The sequence below is a fragment of the Brachyhypopomus gauderio genome, unplaced genomic scaffold (assembly GCF_052324685.1).
Source record: "Brachyhypopomus gauderio isolate BG-103 unplaced genomic scaffold, BGAUD_0.2 sc88, whole genome shotgun sequence".
Taxonomy (NCBI): domain Eukaryota; kingdom Metazoa; phylum Chordata; class Actinopteri; order Gymnotiformes; family Hypopomidae; genus Brachyhypopomus; species Brachyhypopomus gauderio.
Window position 1 is genome coordinate 530943 of NW_027506909.1, and position 23589 is coordinate 554531.

At 47.3% G+C, this 23589-nt stretch overlaps 1 protein-coding gene across 8 annotated transcripts in view; it reads right to left on the reverse strand.

Moving 5' to 3' along the window:
- Positions 1-23589, reverse strand: part of rap1gapa (RAP1 GTPase activating protein a) — an 86092-nt gene that overhangs the window by 38988 nt on the left and 23515 nt on the right. For all 8 annotated transcript variants that reach the window (XM_076991938.1, XM_076991941.1, XM_076991936.1 and 5 more), the window contains one exon: positions 10246-10281. Coding sequence is in view for 7 of the 8 variants with exons in the window: in XM_076991941.1 (XP_076848056.1) it covers positions 10246-10281 (36 nt within the window). In the remaining variant the exon portion in view is untranslated. The remainder of the gene's footprint in view (positions 1-10245; positions 10282-23589) is intronic.

Here is a 23589-nt window from a genome sequence, read left to right on the forward strand (position 1 = left end):
TGTGTGTGTGTTCTGACTGCACAGATGGGTTAAAAGCGGAGGACAAATTTCGATTGGGGTGTAAAAATCACAATTGACAAAATATGGCACATTTCATTTCGGCACATTTCATTTCATTTCATATCATTTTACTACGGTAGTTTGATTGCCATTTAAATTATACAGATCAATATGAACATATTTGAAATGATTAAAGAACATTTTAATTGTAAATATAAAATAATTTGAATATAAAGTTGGGATCACTAATTGGGATGTGCTCCCTGCAGTGAAATATTTACTTTCCATCAATAGTTCCACAAAGTCACAGATTCTACATTATTATTAGACTCTAAAGCAGATGATTCAGACTTGACTCAACAGGTCCAACTTTCCTTGTCTCCATGAAAGGCAGTTGGCAGTAAAGAGCACCAGCACACAGAGACAGTGCACATGCCTAGTGAGCGCAAGAGACTTACACGACTTACACGACTTTACGATTCAAATGTGTGTAGATTCAAATAAGACCCTCCTTCCTCTGGGCTTAGCATACAGAGAATACACAAAATACTTTGGCAGTTCACAGAAGGTCTACATTGCAGAAGGAGAATGAGGGGACGCGGTGAGTTGTGTTTGCCGTGTCATGTACCCATCACTCCTGGGGATCCTCTCTCAGAGTGAGAGATCACATTTAGCTCATGCTTAACAACATGCATCTCCCACTGTATCACACTTGGCAAAGTGTCTGGAGTTGCACTCGGTTGATACTGACGATCATAGGTGGAAACATCTCACGATGCTTCTCGCCACATATTTGTAGGTCTTGGTCCAAATGAAAGTACATATGATAGGTCTTCAACCATGTACTTAATTACAGCTAACGAGGCATGAACTGAACTTAGTCATCAGTCACAGCCCAATTCCACTTTCTCCCAGTGGAGAGAAGCAGGTCTACTTCTTTGGAATATCTACCAGCTACGTTCTACACAGGGGTGAGTGGGTGTGGGTGGGTGTGGGTGTGTGAGTGTGTGTGTGTGTGGGTGTGTGAGTGTGTGTGAGTGGCGTCAGTGCTGATCTGAACACACATAACCCTGAACTGAATTGAGCTGGGCACCGAGAACACCACATGGTTAAGAGTGCATGTGCAACGTGGCCACACATTACGGTCCAGATTAGCAGCACAGAAGTATGTGCATGCATGTGTGTGTGTGTGTGTGTGTGTGTGTGTGTGTGTGTATTCCTAACCCTCTCAGAGTTAAGCTCCGTACAAGCCGGCAGTGACACAGTGAACCTGTCTAATTTTGCGTGTGCAGAGGTGTGCTCGGTGCGCGGGCTCTGAGCACCACCCCGAGCGCTGTCTCCTTCTGCCTCTGCCGTGTCCACCCGCTCCGTACAGTTACACCAAAACGCTGCACACCTGCCCGCCACTACACAAGGAGCAGAGGGAGCAGAGCTACTCACGGTGGAGACGTGGAGGCTGGATCGGTGGAGGACGTGGTGCTCCTCCCCTGTGCAGGAGGCTGTGCTGCTGTCGATCACCTCTCAGTTCTCCTCTCTCATCTCTGCAGCTCTCCGCTCTGCCACACACCTGCTAGCGGCTAAGCACTCATCCTCCTGTCACTACTTACACCCCCCCTCAGCTCCCAGCCCCTCCTCCGGCCCTTGACTCTCTCTCTCTCTCTCTCTCTGTCGCTCTGACAGCCAGCCCCTCCTCCACTCCGACTGTTGCCGAGAGCGGAGGCTGCCCATCCGAGCCACTGGATGGAATCGTATTTGCATTCGTTATGCATGGCCTTAATTAAACCCATCTGCCTATCAGGGACTTGCTGCTAACAAAACTGCTCACGGAAACAAAGTCCCCATTCTAAAATAAATAAATACATTCTTATTTTCATTACTCCAGATGTACTTATTCATTTTGTATTTATTCGTAGTCATAGGGCTACGTTACCACGTCCATGCAGAGGTTTTGAGGAGATTTGCCAATGATTTGCTTAAGACAAATGAGAAACCATGAACACCACGCCACCGTTCCCTTGAAAACAGGGACCATTAACTCCATAATTAAGTCAAAACAGTTTCAAAACAACATGAGAAGACAATGTGTTTAAATGTAACCATCGGGTTATATATCACCTGTGTAGGAGCGAATGGAGATTTAGGTCAAGAAGGCACATGAGGTTTTTTGGCTTGCAAATCAGGCCCTGCCTCTCAATCACATACAAGAACTGAAAGTGGAAAAAGCTCTATGGTGCTGTGTATGGCACATTCACAGATAACGCAGGACTACGGGCAGCATCACTGTGAAGCTCATAACTGATATCCCATTTTCTTTTTTTTTTTTACAAATAATCTCATTCAGATTAGAGTCTCAGTGCTACCTCTTAAGGTCCAGCTAGGCTGAATTGAATTCAGTACTGTAGTACTGTAGGTACTGAATTGGGAATTTTGCAGAGACTGGACATGTGGAATTGGTTTTGACTAAGAAATTTAACAAGTGATGCAGCTGTCTGAGCAAGGACAGAAATACTTCTGACTTCTAAGTCTCTTGTGTAAGCTACTTTAAATTAAGACTAAAAAGAAATGGAAAATATATATCGTTTTTTTGTCTAGTGGCTGGCTAAACACAATTCATAAAGCTTAGCTAAGTTCAGATGATCCCAACAGTAGTCCTGAACAACTCACCCAAGTGAATTACTTTTTGACAGGTGCTAAAACAATTTTACCCCATGGGGCTGTCCTGTGGTCCACTCCATCCCTCTGGCAACAATAAAATACAGTAGGTTCTCACTAATGCCATCTTCAAGGGTTTAAGAACTTTCACATCTATAGTCATCAAATGATATACAAATCTTTTTCAACTGGGTAGAACAGGCTCCCAAATCTGCACCGAGAGAAAATGTGTCATCTCGATTTAAGTGTCATCTTTCTCACTAGCCAGAAGGACAGGAAGATAATTTTGGAGAGTGTCTTGTCTTTCACGCCCTCCATGCCAACACAGACCTCTCCTTTTTTTATTTATTTTTTTTTATGAAAGCCATAGGGTCTGAGAACAGTTCAGTAACTTTGTCATTTCTCAGAGAGGAAGACAGTGACAAAGATCATACAAGGTCCAAAAGGCTTCCAGTAAGTTCTGGCAGCCTCAGAGAACAAGAAAAACGCAAACATGGCAAACATTTTTACGCCACAAAGACCCGGTCACAAAACACAGCAACTCCACCATAAGCTCAAGCAGCCAATCAGAGATGCGAACGGTTCGTCCAGGTGTGCTATTGCTTCGGCTCTGACTGGAAGTCAAGCGGAGACTCTGGGGTGTGAGGGTGAGGAACGGACAGCCTCAGCCAGTTTCTTTCCTTTCTCCAGTTGCCCTTCAACTGGTCTGATCGTAAATGAAACTGGTTGTTCACTGTTCAGCAGAGTAAGGCATCGCTCTCTCACTCAATAACCCTCCCCCTCTCACACACACACACTTCAGTGCTTTCTGCTGTATAGTGGGATTCAAACTGTATATCTGTCTGGCTCAGATACATGAATAATATTGTGCCAGGCTATCAACAGCACCAACATTCTTTACTTTTTTCCCCTGGTCTGTTAATGCTAAATCACAGCAGCGGAGCAGCTTGGTGAGTTTGGACATGCAACCTTAGCATCCCTCGTGTTCCTGTTAGTCTTATCACGTGACTCCAGTCAGGGCATCAGTCTGTCCACCCTGCTGTGGAGTCATGCTTAAAACATGGAGCCAGCCGGATCCGAGTGAAAGCCGACCCTGCCGACATCGCCTCCGGCAGGGATGGAAGCATGGATGGTTCCTTGCTATATGAGGGGGGGGGGGGGGGGGGGGGGGGGGGGGGGGTGTCCACCTCACAGGCCATGTAAAGCGCACTGTAACTGGGGGCTGGTGTGACCAGACAGCAGCCCCAGTGCATACTGGCCCCCCGAGACAAGACGCAGCTCTAAGTGTGGGTAGGACTCCCTACCTGCCAGGTGCTCAGGTGCCGGCGGGCTGCTCGTACATTTAATTACTTCCAATTACCGACTTCCCCTTAGCTGAGCAGCTTGAAAATATCAGCTCAGCATGCATCTCCCTGGCAGAGGCAATCGGCCCACTGTCAGGAAAGGAGTTTACGAAAGAAAAATGCAAGTTAAGCACCTGTTTGGCCAGTGAAAGAACTGAGCTGACATAATTAAAGGGTGGGCATGGTGTCAAAAAGATGAGACACGTTCCTAAATGTCCCACCTCTTTTTATGCTTCAAAAGCAGAGTGCAGTTCGTTATTGGCCGGGCTATAATGAGATGGGGCAGGAGAGGGTCTCTTGCAGGGAGAAGACCAGAGAGAGCCGGTCCAAAACAACACTTACTGGAGCCGGAGCTCCTCTCTCACCCTCTGGCCACCCGCTCTCACAGGGCAAGAGAGCCAATGGCCCACCCCGGAGTGTGTGTGTGTGTGTGTGTGTGTGTGTGTGTGTGTGTGTGTGTGTGTGTGTGTGTGTGTGTGTGTGTGTGAGAGAGAGAGAGAGAGAGAGAGAGAGGAAGAGAGGAAAAGAGAGGGAGAGAGAGAGAGAGAGAGAGAGAGAGAGAGAGAGAGAGAGAGAGAGAGAGAGAAGACACAGACAGAAGGGTAGGAATCATGAATTACATGTGCCCTGCTGATCTGGGTTTCTCGTGAGTTGCAAAATAACACGAACTTATCTGTAATTCCTTCAGCTCAGATGCCATTTCAAAAGGTACAATTTTCATAGGTGTTGTGGAATGGTCATGTTGCCATTCACAGCAGAGGAATGCTCCATCTTCGATCCATTTTAGTGTCCTCATCCTACTCCGCTCATATCAGGCAGGTACACCCACTGTTAACAAAAGCTGATTACACCCTGAAGTTCAACTGTGTTCTGAATGCATGTCCAGGGCTCACATTTGCGTCAGTCAAATGTCCATGGAGTCAAATGTCCACGGAAAACGTGGCTTGCTTCTCCCCCCTGGCTGGGGCCGCCCTCAAGGGCCGGTGCCCCCTCACAACACACCCACTCTCCCTGGCAGGCTGCCCCCCACATGCGGCACCGTGATGGCCTTGTTTGGTCAGAAGGTCACCACCCACCGCAGCCCAGACTCACTCTTAGACCGCCATGGTTCACTACCTGCCGTATATCACAGAGGGTCCTGTTTGGAGATATCTCAACATGAGCACAGGCGCATGTCCGTGGACGACAGAGGCCTGCTCCCAGGAATATGCAATAAATAAGGGTGTAAATACACACACACAAACACAAACACACAAGTGATACACCTCTGCCACCCGTTGGCGATATGTCAGAACTGAGCTGCAGCGCAGAGATGATAGATGATGTGCTTTAGGCCCAGACAGCATCATTTAAAACCCCTCTGTCCTCTATCAAATGCTGCGTGCACAACACTCTCCTCATCAGAGCGGAAGAGCACGGGCAGCTTTGGACACTCAAAACCACAAAAAGCCATGAAAACACACAAACTGGCCAACAGGCAGCACTGAATTCAACAGTTCAATAAGGGAAATTTGGAAACATACTTAAAAGGTATTTAAAGCCTAAACTAAAAAAAAAAAAGGTCTGTGTGACTCAGGTCGGTTAGTGTATACTTTAAATAGAAAGAGCCATGCCTAGATAAACGTCTTATACAAGGATACACTCCCCGGACTCCTGTGTCCTGTCATCATAAAAAAAGATTCATTTTTCATTACCTTCAATAGTGCTATAAAATACTGTGACCCCATTACAAACACAGCATTCAGTCCATGGCAAAATTGGACACTTAATAGTTACGACTTACGGGAGAGAGTGTGAGAGTGATCAAGTGAGATCCAACTCTTCCGTCTGCACATGACCGTGCGCACGAGATGTCTTTATTTATTAGCGTGCATTAAGAAATGCAGATGCTCTGTCTGAGCAAAGTGAGGTCTGGCTCACCCGCCACGGTCTGCCCCCACGGTCCCACGCCCCGCATGTGTATACGGCTGTGTGTGATCTGTTTGGATGTCAAGGCTCAGGGATTTAGCCACTAGCTTGTCACTTTAGTGCTATATTTAGTCAAACAGCAGCACGCAGGAGATGCATACAGACAGATTGGGTTGATTAAGTATGACAGTTCTCTGGTTCTTGCATTAAAACTCTCCCAGCTGAGCCAAGCTATGTGCGCGCAAACACACGCACACACACACACACACACGCACGCACACACACATGTGTGTGTGTGTGTGTGTGTGTGAGAGAGAGAGAGAGAGAGAGAGAGAGAGAGAGAGAGAGAGAGAGAGTTTCCCTACTGCACCCCCAGAGAACATACATACGCAACATACTCTGAGTGATGAATGGTATTTCTAAAATGGGATCAGTCATATTTACAATTTTTAAAACATTTTCACCTGCTAACCTTAAATAATATTACATCAAAAAATGAGACGGACATAATTAGTCTGTACAGAACCCACGCTTGGGAAGCAGGAACCTCCCTCACCACTAGAGGGCCCATCAGGCATTCATATATCCAAAACTCAATAATGCATTTTCCAATCAGGGCATGACTGGAAGAACAGAAAACAGCAGTTGTAGACATTTGGGCTGAAAATGGTGTGTGTGTGTGTGTGTGTGTGTGTGTGTGTGTGTGTGTGTGTGTGTGTGTGTGTGTGTGTGTGTGTGTGTTTCCCCCGGCGACCATCTCTCACCTGGCCCTGTCAGACTCCACTGCCTCCCCAAATGGCCGTCTGGGACAGCAGCGTAATGGCTCACTCTGTCTTTATTTAAAATCCTCCCCACTCATTCCCAATCTAGTTTAGAAACTTGAATTTGTTATATAGATGTGGGTTGATGTTCTAGCAGCTCACCTGATAGAGCAGGTAGAAGTGGATACTAATCACACCAAGGTCATGGGGTTGATTCCCAGGGAACACTGCACCGTCGTTCTGACAAATGCAAATGTTAATTTCTCTGGTGAAATCTACCTGGAAACTGCTGGTGTGAGTTTTCTCCTGCCACTAGGACACGGAGTCTCAATATTACCCTCCTCCAACACTACTCTTACACTAGGACACGTGTGCCGTTCAGTGAAAATGCAGAGACTGAATTTCCACCAGAATATTGTCAGTGAGTCTGTTATTACCTGTGAGTAGTTCAAGTCATGTCTGCCATCAAAAAAGTGATTTCAAGATGATTTTAAAATAATATAACACAAACCACTCACTCAGAGCAACCAGTTAGTATTTTGTATTGCATTTCGCATTGGTATCGGTTTCCAAGTAACAGTATACACAACCAGTGATGTGTACAAAGCCCAGTTAAAAATGACTACCCTTGTAATTTCTTCAGTGTGTTATACCCCAAATGTCTTACAAACGTTTTTATAAAGTATGTGTCACTTGCATTCATTTTCTTTTTGTGAATCTCCATACATTACTGATTTCCTTGTCTACAAAAGAGTTTTAATAAATGACTAAAGAAAACAATGATTCACTTCAAAGTATTCATGATGAACCAGATTCTTTTTAGGTGGTGATGAATGAGCAGCGTTACCCCCGGCGATGCCAGCTGAGCGTGTTTTGGCTCCAAGATGCCAAATCAAAGCAGCGAAAGCTTCTTTGATGTCAGGGAAGCTATAATGCGACGGCAGAGACACTCGATTGCCTTCAAACATCACTTCCGAATGTAACACCAGCTTTTTCATAGCCACAGGCTGGTTCAAAGATTAATGAGAGATCCCCCCCCCATCCCAAAACCCCAACCCCGCCGAGAAACCACTGAGCAAATGGAAAAAGCACAGAGTGTTTTACGAGGGAGTTACAAAAACAAGACAGTCTATATTGCTCCCTGCGTCCTCCGTTGGGACTGGGTTAGACGGAGAGTGGGCCCGCCAGACGGGCCGTCGGCTAAGTGCTTCTGGATTTAGCACTGCCTCTGGTATTAGGAGTGGGTGGTGCTTCTGTCTGGAGTACGGCAAGGTTGATACTAATGGCTGTCTGTCGCGTACAAGGCCGTGTCTGTCCAGCAGCCCCTGTAGGACATCCTTCATTAAAAGCCTTTCACTCTGTGCCTGACGCCACACTGAGATAAGGCTTTACATATTCAACTAGGAAATGAAACAAAGAAGGCCAAAATTCACCTCAGCTAAAGTTGCTGAAAGACTTTATGACAAATTACTATACATTTGCTGCAAAAAATACATTAAATATAGAAAAGCCTTGTGTAATCCTGGGAATTCAAAGCGAACAAGCAAAATTCACAGTATTATACAATTTATTCATGCTGCTACAAACTAAAAAGCAGTGCTTTTGTTCTTTGTGGTGAACAGCTACATTATCCTGTCTGATTGGGTGTAATTACTTTCCATTTATCCCTCCTCACTATCGCTACAGAACTGTTTCTGAGTTTAAACTCAACGAGAAGCAATCTAGTCTTGCTAAAAGCCCCTAAGCTGAAACAAATATTTTTTCACCTTGACTATTAATTGTCTTAAGGGTGACTCGGCCAAACAGAGACCCAGCACCCATCAGTTTAGCTGTTGTCATTCTTTAAAGTCAAATATTGAAACTGGATTTGAAGTAATCCCTTGCATTTATGGATGAAAAAATAGGATTTAATTCAGTTATTCATTTTCTCAGGGGCTGAATATGCAATTGTAGGAAAGTGTACTGCAGAAGTCAGAGGGTGAAGAAAATATTCATATGTGCAGTTAGGTCTAGACCCAGATCATAAGAAAAAGCATGAAGACAAAACCCCGATCTCCACTGCGTGCATCTCCTCTAGTGTCCCATCATTCTAGAAATCGAAAGTTCACGTTTCTCTTCCGCGCTCATGCTGCTTTGTGACGTTAAGCAAGGGGCCTTCATTAAGGGAACTGAACTGAATTGATTTCATATCATGCTGATGCATGCACTCTGTATGCCCAATCCACGCATAATTACCACCAGACAAACACAGCAGAAATGTGGCTAGCACTCTTCCGAACAAATCTAACCCTAACCCTAACCCTAACCCTAACCCTAACCCAAGCCCAGCAATATTTCTATGACACTGCCGCATTGCTGTGGAACTCACCAGATCCTTCTTGACATCCCGATTCGAAACGGCGAGCAGGGCATGTCAGGTTCTCTGATGTCAGGCCGTCAGAGTTTGGCCTGTTGACTCGAGTTTTGTTCTGGAGTTCCAACACTACCTGTGTTCACCAGTAAAGAGGGTCTATGTCCAACACGGCTGCTCAGCTGTGCGCCAAGGATGACTCGCTGACGCCCCCTGCAGTAGGTGTGAACTTAATATCCTTCGGAATGAAGACTCAGAGGGGAAAATACACGCCCCTTGTCCCTTCTCTCCACTAGGGTCAAGGAATGCCCTCCGTCCAAGCGTGATTGGACAGTTTCCGATCCCATCGACCACGAACCGGGTCGTCTGCTTCATTACGAACCGGGTCGTCTGCTTCATTACGAACCGGGTCGTCTGGCTCTGTTGCTTCACACATACTCTAACCGTTCTGCCACACTCTCACACCAACACCACTTTCTGCATGACGCAATAAAGAAGCTAAAGGCAAAAATGTGCTCGATGACCCCAAGACGACGGCAGTAAATTCTGATCCATGACTGTGCCAGTCAGCGTACAACCTAAGCGTCCCCCCCCCCCCCCCCCCCCCCCACACACCCCTTCTCCTCCCTGGAGCGACTGCCCAAGCATGACGGGGCAGGTGGGCTCAGCCGTTTGGAAGTTTCAGCGATGGGGCGCTAGGACCCAGTGGAAAGCGCTGGACCACCCTGCTGCCCACCAGCTCCTGGGCAGGCCATCACGGGCTGCTTGTCAGCGCAGGCACACACACACACACGTACACGTGCATGTTCCTCTGCCCCTCAGCCAGCGCCCCTCTTGGTACCGGAGCGCTCACTGACCTCCTCAGCTCCCACCTGCCATGGCCCACGCCAACTAGCTCCACAAACACCTCCTCCACCACCACCACCACCTCCTCCACCTCCACCACCACCACCACCTCCTTCATACCACCAGCTCACACACTGGGAGGACGACACAAGGACAGGGCAGCAGGGACGCAGGCAACCACAAGTCCCCAAACCTTTTATAAAAAGCTGATAATACATCATAGAGAATTATGTATGAATGATGTATCTAGTTTATACAGTAATTTTAGCTGCAAATAACATCAGCCTGGTTAGTCAAAAGGGTTGTAGAAGCTCTGGATCCACAGGTGTGCAGTTATGTTTAATAGCAACAGGAGAAAACAGACCCATACGGCCTGCGTACTCACCACAGGCTTCGAGCTTTGGAGAATGTCTTGTCAACTCTGAAAAAGACATAGAAAGGAGTCAAAGGCCGCATGTTTACTGTTCTTTCCATACTGCCATATTGCCAACAACAGCCAGCTGCCAAAATAATGAAACGATGTGGTCAAAGCAGGTCTGAAAGCTAAAAGCTCATCTGAAGTGCACCTGAAGCACGCTAACGGAAGCGCATGCTTCTGTCAGGTCTCAGATGAACGGCTGTGTGAAGGAGCTGCAGGTGGACCGTGGAGTGTGGGGTGTATTGTGTACAGAGAGCAGGTTCTACCCATCAGCACTGACCGCTGCTGGGCCCCCCACTCCCACGGCTCCTGGGCTTCCGTGGCATCCATTTAAGTTGCCAAAAGAGGAGCTGGAATTCCCCTAGTGCGACCCCCCCAAACAAGAGAAATGCGCACCAACTCCCACTAGCCTCTAGTGTTTTGATAGGCTAGCTACTCTCCTGTTGCCTCGTTGTCCAGACCTTGAAGCCTCATTACATTCTCCACTGGACAGCGGGTGTTTATTTACCCACAGGCCATTACAGGTCGGCCTGTTACGCTTCGGGGCAACGAGGCAGGAGACGGGGAAGACCAGATCATAAAAACACCTTTACCCCAGTGCAGGTAGATGAGTGTAATATCTACACATATCAGTACTTTGTGATTTCAATGTAGCCTATTATGAGCAGACAAATACTAGCTGTAACAGTTTGTCACATAAACCCACAAACGAGAAAAGATGGACTCCTCACATAAGGCGAACTGTGTACATACTGAAGAGAATATCTTCTTCTCTATGCCATAATAATGCCTGCCAAGCGTGTAGGAGACAAGCTGCTTCTACCAAACCCTTCATTCACACCAGCAGATGGCGCTGTGTCCCAACATTGTAACTGTAAATATTTCAAAGGTGAATTGCCATCAAACATCCCAAAAGGACAAGTTTCCATTTATGATAACGAGGTCAGAGGTCAACCTTTTTTAATGTTACTGTTCAAACCATAAAGAACAAGCACAGATTCTCAAATGCACAAATATTTAGTTGAGAAATGTTTATCACCTGGAGGGTCTAAGCCTCACAATATGCATGCAGAAAAGACGCTAAATCTTTGTTTACCAACAGTCACAGTCTTACATTACTTTCTTTCCCAGTAGTAATCCGAGGTGTCAATTCCAGGTTCAGAAAGTAAAAGTCCTCACCAGGATTTTACTCAAGCTTGCTAGATTTTCTAATTAGTGCAATCCAGGTAAAATGAGTGGAATCAACACAATCCAGGAAGCCTGAGCAAAATCCTGGTGAGGACTTTTACTTTCAGAACCTGGAATTGACACCTGTGGTAGTAATGTGTGGTGGATTCAGCCAAACATATAACTGAGCTGTTTAGGTGAAAATATAGAAAAAAGTGTTGTTTGAAAATGGGTGGGGCTTAAGATCCAAGTCTCCATTCCGACTTCAGTGGCCACGACGCTCCTCCAGAAAACGCCGCCTGCTTCTTGTGTTTCCGTCGGCCCCTCACCGTCCAAAACAAGTACCCAGGTGTTGTCTTCAAGTCCGTGCATGTACTTCGTCTTAGCCACACAGCAGCCAGTCACCAGGCAAGGGTGTGTGTGTGTGTGTGTGTGTGTGTGTGTGTGTGTGTGTGTGTGTGTTGGGAATCTCGCTCGTGTCCTCATGTTTCCAGGAAGCCGCCTATCCTGGGTTCGCCCACCGCTCTGGGGCCACGGTGCTGGTATTCCTGCTCTCCCACCGGAAATAGAGAAGAGGTTTATGAATCGCGCAAATAAAACCTCAGATTATAATTAGTAGCTGTGCATGTAATCTTAATGTTCTGTGTGTGTGTGTGTGTGTGTGTGTGTGTGTGTGTGTGTGTGTGTGTGTGTGTGTGTGTGTGTGTGTGTGTGTGAATGTGTGTGTGTGAATGTGTGTGTGTGTGTGTGTGTGTGTGTGTGTGTGTTAATTTTTAATTGTGTATACAGGGAATGATGAGTCGTATTTTTGCTGCTAATGACGAAATGGCCTTTTGTGAAGCACACAGATATCGCCACTTTAGATGTTTGAAATGATGTATATGATGTATATGAGGTATATGATGTATATGATGTATATGAGGTATATGATGTATATGATGTATATGATGTACATGATGTATATGATGTACATGATGTACAAGATGTATATGATGTATATGATGTAAACGATGTACAAGATGTATATGATGTACATGATGTATATGATGTATATGATGTATACTGCAGTATGTTCTTCATCACCAGGATGGAGGATGATAGAAACGCTGATGTTCCTTCTGCCAGGTGTGTTTTCCATCTGACGCAGCACACCACTCACCTGTTTAGTGGCACTTCAACGCAAGCAGGGTATCTCACCTTTCACCAAAAAACATCATTCTAATAATACAGTATACGCTTCCATTTGTCCACTTGAATATTTATAATGCATTCTGTCTTCAGGTCTGCACATGTTGGTGGCTACAGAAATAGTGGGCACCTTCAGGAACCAGGGGCCAATAGTCAGCACCTCCCGCAAACATGAACGCATCGAACGAGTCCGCCATCTGAAAGCACAGCGGCCCACCGGGACTGTATGAACAGCTGATAATGTGTTGTGCGCTGGTGTCCGATAACCTTCAGGACCGACTATTTCGGACAAACAATACGTCCGGTCGCATCCGAACAAAGCTCTGGGGACAAAGGTCAAGAGAGTGTCTCTCAGCAGCGCGCTTCGTCGTTATGGAGAGAGCGTTCTGAAAACAGAGTGCGTGTTCGTCTTTTGGATACTGTCCTGCTCCATACCGAGTTTGCTTTCATCTCTAGTGGTTCTTCCCCGAACTTCTCTTCAGCGAAAGCCATTTAAACGACTTACAGTTCAGCCAAGAGAACGGAATGTGTGTTTAAGACATTTATGTCACGTTGAAGCAGCTCCCTGATTGTTTATAAAGAAAATAATGGAACATTAGGGAATAGAGCGGCTGCAATTAACCGCCATGGCCTGTAGAACAATACTGCCTGATGCAGTCAGATTAGACAGGGTGACACAGCACTTATGTCTCACACTGTGATCAAAAAGCCCTCCTTGGCCTCAGCTGAGGTTTTTGACGTGTCGGATTCTTGGGAGGACGGGCAGCTACACTGGTTCTGTGAGGCTGATCGCTGTCGTGAGTTTGACAGGCACCCGTCTGCTGTAGGACACAGGTGGGTTTAGCTGGTGAGACGACGGTGAGTCTGTGGAGACTAGCGGGCAGATCCGCCTTGGCAGGCAGGGTGTGTGAGACGCCGCAGCATGTGTACGAATCAGAGGTAAAGTTCCAACGCACCGGCGTATTTCACAGGACCCATCACAGCGCAAAACGTCAAGACAACAAAGCATTCGGAATGTAAGATGGAGTTCGCACTGGGTTTCAAAGAGGCTTAATCTCACTGCATTACTGCGAGAGAATGTTCTTCAGACAAAGTATGCAGTTTTCAAAACATGGACTCTTGACACAACAGCATATCCATGTGAATGATGGCACTCGTTACTTTTTCACGAGGGGCCCAGCGTCCATGTTAGCAGACCTCAAGCTTATTGGAAGCATAATATTTTCCAAATTCTACATAACAGTCTCACGTCCTCTCAAATTACCCAAAAGTCCCTGGAAAATGGGGCCTGGGCGTGATGAGACAGGCAAGCAAAAAGCCAGAGCTCTATCCAACACTCCCTATAGGACCTCAGTGAAACACACCATGCTCACTATTGGCCTTGGTCACGCAGTCACAGGAGCCCTCTGTATAAATAAATAAATAAAAAGCAACCTATTTATGGGGAGAAATAAAGCAAGACTAAGTGGTATGCAATTTGATGCATCATTTAACATTTTCAAACAATCTGTTTAAAATCTGTGTACAGACTGTTCAATCATTAAGCACTTTGCCAATGTCCTTGTCGGTCAAATGGCCTATCACTTATTGGTGTTTGTCTGAGAAACCATGAAAACAAGCCTATATGAATATTACACAGGTTGAATACACAGAAATACATGTATATATTTACACTACAATAAAAAAATAGACTGAAAAACTCTACAGCACACTCTCCATACATTCTTGACTGGTACTGATGATCTGAATGAAATCTTTGGGTTGAACTGTAAGAGTAGGAGTGTGTGGATGTTTACTGGGTTGCACAAAGGCTGTAGTGTTGCTTAGCTGCTACACTTCATGGGCAGACTGCCTTTCCCTTACAGCCCCTTGCATAAGACCACCTGGGTTTATTCCTCTAAAGCAGCACTCCAGTCAAGAGAGCCTGTGTGCTCAGGGCTGGCTGTATAAGCTCAAGCCTCTTCCACTGGGTCAAGCTCTTTGCCTTTCTGAGACATTATCAACATATTATCAACATATGTCCCTGAGATGTCAATGTTTTTGAGGAGTCGATATTCCATGTTTCAGATGTTTGGGAGGCAATGCACACTGAAACACGGGAGGTGGTTGGACCAGTACAGTAGCAGGAGTGTTTCTATGACTCTGACCAGATTAACAGTTCCTCCAGAGAAGGCCTGAGGGGCAGATGCATGTGTAAGAGCAAGGCCAGAAACACACTACAGCACCGTCACACAAACTATAGCACCGTCACACACACTACAGCACCGTCACACACACTATAGCACCGTCACACACACTATAGCACCGTCACACACACTACAGCACCGTCACACACACACTACAGCACTGTCACACACACTACAGCACCGTCACACACACTACAGCACCGTCACACACACTATAGCACCGTCACACACACTACAGCACCGTCACACACACACTACAGCACCGTCACACACACTACAGCACTGTCACACACACTACAGCACCGTCACACACACTATAGCACCGTCACACACTACAGCACCGTCACACACACACTACAGCACCGTCACACACACACTACAGCACCGTCACACACACCACAGCACCGTCACACACACACTACAGCACTGTCACACACACACTACAGCACCGTCACACAAACTATAGCACCGTCACACACACTACAGCACCGTCACACACACTATAGCACCGTCACACACACTACAGCACCGTCACACACACACTACAGCACCGTCACACACACTACAGCACTGTCACACACACTACAGCACCGTCACACACACTATAGCACCGTCACACACACTACAGCACCGTCACACACACACTACAGCACCGTCACACACACACTACAACACCGTCACACACACCACAGCACCGTCACACACACACTACAGCACTGTCACACACACACTACAGCACCGTCACACACACTACAGCACCGTCACACACACACTACAGCACTGTCACACACACACTACAGCACCGTCACACACACTACAGCACCGTCACACACACACTACAGCACTGTCACACACACACTACAGCACCGTCACACACACTACAGCACCGTCACACACACACTACAGCACTGTCACACACACACACCACAGCACCGTCACACACACTACAGCACCGTCACACACACTACAGCACTGTCACACACACTACAGCACCGTCACACACACACTACAGCACCGTCACACACACACTACAGCACTGTCACACACACTACAGCACCGTCACACACACTATAGCACCGTCACACACACTACAGCACTGTCACACACACTACAGCACCGTCACACACACACTACAGCACCGTCACACACACACTACAGCACCGTCACACACACCACAGCACCGTCACACACACACCACAGCACCGTCACACACACTACAGCACCATCACACACACTACAGCACCGTTACACACACTACAGCACCGTCACACACACTTCAGCACCGTCACACACACACTACAGCACCGTCACACACACTACAGCACCGTCACACACACTACAGCACCGTCACACACACACTACAGCACCGTCACACACACACTACAGCACCGTCACACACACACTTCAGCACCGTCACACACACACTACAGCACCGTCACACACACTACAGCACTGTCACACACACTACAGCACCATCACACACACTTCAGCACCGTCACACACACACTTCAGCACCGTCACACACACACTTCAGCACCGTCACACACACACTACAGCACCGTCACACACACTACAGCACCGTCACACACACTACAGCACCGTCACACACACTACAGCACTGTCACACACACTACAGCACCGTCACACACACTATAGCACCGTCACACACTACAGCACTGTCACACACACTACAGCACCGTCACACACACTATAGCACCGTCACACACACTACAGCACTGTCACACACACTACAGCACCGTCACACACACACTACAGCACCGTCACACACACACCACAGCACCGTCACACACACACCACAGCACCGTCACACACACTACAGCACCATCACACACACTACAGCACCGTCACACACACTACAGCACCGTCACACACACTTCAGCACCGTCACACACACACTACAGCACCGTCACACACACTTCAGCACCGTCACACACACACTACAGCACCGTCACACACACTACAGCACCGTCACACACACTACAGCACCGTCACACACACACTACAGCACCGTCACACACACTACAGCACCGTCACACACACTTCAGCACCGTCACACACACACTTCAGCACCGTCACACACACACTTCAGCACCGTCACACACACACTACAGCACCGTCACACACACTACAGCACCGTCACACACACTACAGCACCATCACACACACTTCAGCACCGTCACACACACTACAGCACCGTCACACACACTACAGCACCGTCACACACACTACAGCACCATCACACACACTTCAGCACCGTCACACACACTACAGCACCGTCACACACACTACAGCACCGTCACACACACACTACAGCACCGTCACACACTACAGCACCGTCACACATTACAGCACCGTCACACACACTACAGCACCGTCACACACACTACAGCACCGTCACACTCTACAGCACCGTCACACACACTACAGCACCGTCACACACACACTACAGCACCGTCACACACACCACAGCACCGTCACACACACACTACAGCACCGTCACACACACTACAGCACCGTCACACACACACACTACAGCACCGTCACACACACACTACAGCACCGTCACACACACTACAGCACTGTCACACACACTACAGCACCGTCACACACACTTCAGCACCGTCACACACACACTTCAGCACCGTCACACACACACTTCAGCACCGTCACACACACACTACAGCACCGTCACACACACTACAGCACCGTCACACACACTACAGCACCATCACACACACTTCAGCACCGTCACACACACTACAGCACCGTCACACACACTACAGCACCGTCACACACACTACAGCACCATCACACACACTTCAGCACCGTCACACACACTACAGCACCGTCACACACACTACAGCACCGTCACACACACACTACAGCACCGTCACACACTACAGCACCGTCACACATTACAGCACCGTCACACACACTACAGCACCGTCACACACACTACAGCACCGTCACACTCTACAGCACCGTCACACACACTACAGCACCGTCACACACACCACAGCACCGTCACACACACACCACAGCACCGTCACACACACTACAGCACCGTCACACACACTACAGCACCGTCACACACACTACAGCACCATCACACACACTTCAGCACCGTCACACACACTACAGCACCGTCACACACACTACAGCACCGTCACACACACTACAGCACCATCACACACACTTCAGCACCGTCACACACACTACAGCACCGTCACACACACTACAGCACCGTCACACACACACTACAGCACCGTCACACACTACAGCACCGTCACACATTACAGCACCGTCACACACACTACAGCACCGTCACACACACTACAGCACCGTCACACTCTACAGCACCGTCACACACACTACAGCACCGTCACACACACACTACAGCACCGTCACACACACCACAGCACCGTCACACACACACTACAGCACCGTCACACACACTACAGCACCGTCACACACACCACAGCACCGTCACACACACCACAGCACCGTCACACACACACCACAGCACCGTCACACACTACAGCACCGTCACACACACTACAGCACCGTCACACACACTACAGCACCGTCACACACACTACAGCACCGTCACACACACACTACAGCACCGTCACACACTACAGCACCGTCACACATTACAGCACCGTCACACACACTACAGCACCGTCACACACACTACAGCACCGTCACACACACTACAGCACCGTCACACACACTCCAGCACTGTCACTCCCAGCACCCTGGCCTCTCAACACATAAAAGCTTTTTCATCAATAATTTAGAGATATTCTCTCAGAGCACCAGCATGTGTGTGGACTTGCACTGGACACCAACATGGAGAATAGATGTTTCCAAAAAAGAGAAATCGTTTCTTAATTTTATTGTTTAAATTAGACCTCTCCACAGAATTTTTGCTATATAAAATTATAAAGCTACCACAGCCCATAACTTTACCTTCTCCAAATCTCTGCTGTCATTATAAACTACATACTGAATAGCCATGAAGTGCCCAAACCTGGCCTTGGTCAGGTAAAGACATGATCAGTGGAGCTTGAACAGGACCCTGACCTGGCTTGTGTGGGACTGTGGAGGCTTAATGGACTCACTGAGAGGGGCGTGGCCTATCTCATCTTCCCCTCTAACATTGATTAAATGCATGAAGCAGTGAACTTCATTGCCACTCAGGGGAATATGGGTAAGGATTTGGATTTGTGGGCTTGGAAGACTAAATACTGACATTCTGGCTCCTGAGTTTCCCCGTAGAGATGGAGAGCCTGACAAAAGCCCCAGAGTACAAAGAACATCTTTACTGGAGCAAGAAATATATACTACATACTTTTTACAGATCTCAGTAGATAAAATATTTCAGACATATTTTAAAGTTATATAGTTATACAATTTAGAACCAATATTACTTAGAACTATTTGAATTTAATTTACTATTTTATTTATTTTCAAGAAGAATGTTCTTTTCATGCATTATTTGCATTTATTATTATATAAATATTTTTCCACATAAACTCACATTCAAAAGAAGAGAATGAAACTCTTAAGACTCAAGAAAAAAAAATGGTACAAATGCTTCAACATTCTTTGCTTGTCAGTGTTTCACTAGATCTGAGAAGCAGATGCAGATTTCTGAACGTATGCTATGTAGCTCATTCACACAGTGAAAGGGTGAAGAGCTGAAAGGTGTATCAGACAGGTTTTGCATTAGATAAGGGATCAGGTGAACGTCACATGTTTTACATATCACCCTAACAGACAGGTTCTCTAATCTCTGCAAAAGATGCTCAGAGCAGAAACCTCAAAAAACAAAACCATACAACAAAGTTAAAAAAAAAAAAATCAGAATGTATCATAATGGGAATATTACATACACAAACTCCATCACTTTTAGACAGTGACACAGTGCATGACACATGGTGTTTGTAGTCTTCTCTGGCGTGTTGCATTTTAGTGAAAACATGTTTACATCATCTAAAATTAAAGATCACGTCACTAGCCGGTAGTTTAAAAGCCAGGGAACAAATAACATCAGAGCTCCACCCCTTGTGATTGACGGGGTGAGAATATAACCGGCATATGATCACAAGCAGACCTTTTATTCAAGCGTTCTGGGCCCTCGTGCACAGCGTGACCGGACAGCACACACACACACACACACACACACACACACACACACACACACACACACACACACACACACACACACACACACACACACACACACATGCACACTCACACACACGCACACTCTCTCTCTCTCACACACACACACACACACACACACACACACACACACACACACACACACACACACACACACACACATGCACAATCTCACTCTCTCTCTCTCTCTCACACACACACACACACACACACACACACACACACACACACACACACACACACACACACACACTCACAATCTCACTCTCTCTCTCTCTCTCTCTCTCACACACACACACACACACACACACACACACACACACACACACACACACACACACACACACACACACACACACACACACACACACACACACACACACACACACACACACACACACACACACACACACACACACACAGTGAAGCCTGAATGCAGCCACTGAGCCACAGGGCTGGGGCGTGTGAGTGCTCGTACTGTTGTCTCTGTACACTGCACACTGGACCGACTGTACCAACACAAGCCCTCCTCACAGAGCCACGGAAGACCGTCCGAAGGTCGGAAAGGTCACGGCCGGCTTTTGCGTCCGATTGTCGCCCAGGCGGAGCGGGTGGCGCGTACGTTTGACCCCTGCCACGGTGACCCCGATGCTGCAGCGATGGGTCGCGCGACAGCGCGAGTGACCCCGTGACCCCTGCTCCACCTGTCACGTCACACAAGAAGGCATGCGCCACGGCTGCCGCGGTAACGCTGACCACCGATTTCATTTTTAGAATATCTGAAATGTGCCTGTCAGACTACGAGTGAATGATGAGGCCATGGGTGGGTCCAGTTTTGGGCTTTTACAACAGCTGTCTATCAGAACAAAATCAGCATTCTCTGACTTGTGCATTGTAATGTCATGCACAGTAATCTCCTGGTCACTGTTGCATTTCAAATCTGCCAAATCTGCCATGCCGGAGTAAAATCTGCAGAAGTGATGTCACAGTCCAAGTCCTCACAGACTGCGCTTCATAATGACATCACCCCAGAACAGTTTGTGTTTGTTACTATGACGGCGTGTTTGAGCTTCGTACAGGTCTCTGTGCAGCCATGCGTACTGCCGCTTGAGCTGCTGTTCTAACACAGGGGTTTACGTGCACTCAGAGCTTAGAAAAGGCTTTACACACACACACACACACACACACACACACACACACACACACACACACACACACTCACACACACTCACACACACTCACACACACACTCACACATTCACACACTCACACACACACACACTCACACATTCACACACACACACACACACACACACACACACACACACACACACACACACACACTCACACACACTCACACACACTCACACACACACACACTCACACATTCACACACACACACATTCACACACACACACACACACACACACACACACACACACACACTCACACACACTCACACACACACACTCACACATTCACACACACACACACATTCACACACACACACACACACACACACACACTCACACACACTCACACACACTCACACACACACACACTCACACATTCACACACACACACATTCACACACACACACACACACACACACACACACACACACACACACACACACACACACACACACACACACACTCACACACACACACACACACACACACACACACACACACACACACACACACACAGCTTTTATTATGCAAACTAAACCCGAAAGAAAAATGCTTACTACACTCTTCATCTTTTCATCATTTTCACTTGGCATGAAAAGAAAAACTAGATGATTGGGGAAAGAAATTAGTCTACTGAGCGGTGAGCTCAGAGTAGCATGACACTTTAGCAGTTTGCTAAAACTAAAAAGTACAAAGAAAAATGCAGAAATATATGACAAGATCCAAAAACCTTTGAATACACAAATCCTGCCCCACAAGAAGGCGATTCATGGAACACATCTGAGAAATCATAACAGATGTTCAAGAAGTATCCAACAAGAACTTCTAACTAAAGTAAAGCCTGCCCTGTGTTTATGCAACTGTGCCTTATACAAAGGCCTTTCCATTTTTGCCACCGATCTAAATAGGAACATTTGAAATGCACGAGTAATGAATCTGCTGACTTCTAAGAATGGGCAACCGGCTGCTTTCATTTCTTTTTTCCACATGACTGTTCCTGAACAAAGTCCACACAGAGGCGGGGGTCTGACAGCCACCGTTGTGGGAGTCCCAGCTGACCAAAGCCGAATATTAGCCAACCAATCCAACCTATGTGCTGCGATACAGGTGTAGAGTTTAAGATCTGGTCCCACTTTAAAATCTGGATCAAACAAAGTCTTAGCGTATAGCTTCATTTACCAACTTCATGAGTCTGGGTGCTTCATTTACCAAGTCTGGGTGCCGTTTGGAGAGTTTCACCATAGAATAATTTCAACAGTCACCACATCAGCAGCAGAATAGTACAGCAAGGTGATAAACACGCTGCCTCAACTACACGGCCCAAGGTCGCGGCCCAAGGTCACGGTGTGGTGAGTGTGATGAGGTTGGGGTGGTGCTGCAGGTTCCCACAGCATCTCCCACAATGCACCACACCAGGTCTCTGTGGACAATGCCCACGTTAGATGTGTTCTAACCAGTGAACTGCGAAAGTTCCCTTGAAGTGCTCACGTTATGCATCAGATAAGGTCACGTCGGCATCAATTTCCAGATGGTGCACGCGTTTCCTCTTCATCTGAAATGGCAAGCAATTTTCGGGAGCTGGTGTTTAGATATCACCTGTCGAGATTAGTGATCACGAGCAGCACGCAAATGTCAAGACTGTCGAAAACACGCAAGAGAGAACGAGTCAACGGTGGATTCAACACCATGCTCCCCTGTCATCCCCAGCCTTGACCATAAATGGTACCAAGCCTCCAAAAAAACAAAGAACTGACTCAATGTCTACTGAATTTCTACGAAAGGTCTGTCACAATGGTTCCTAAATGTCCACAGCATTCCTGTGATTGTTTGGATGGCTGACCAACCCCCCCGGGCACAGACAGACGCAACTCATGTCCTTGACAAGGTGGACTTTAGGGCTGTAAGCCCTGCACCTGTTGAGTGGGGAGGTTTCTCTTCCACAGACTAGTAGACAGGAATTTCCCCCGGGGTTCTCTAGAGGCGGAGGCGACCCGGTTGGCTGCATTTGCTGCATCGCCAAAGCCCATCTGCCCTGTCACTTACACACGTTACCCTCACTCACTCTACCCCCTCCTGGTGAGGTAACCAGTCACCTACGGGTGGGCGTAATCCAACCCAGATGGGCTGACTGATTAGCTAAACAGCTTGTGACTGTGTTATGCTCTCTGACCAGTTAGCAGACACAGGGTTCCTGTCTGGATGTCATCGCCTGCTGCAGACAGCTGTACAGGCTAATTTATTCCAAACTCAATAATCCCCTCGGTGGTGATGGGTTTTAATCAGGTTCGCTCTTGCGGGACAGCCAGTCAATGCCAGCTGTGTTAAGGGGCTCGTGCAGGAAGGGTCCTGTATCCTGTCATACTTGT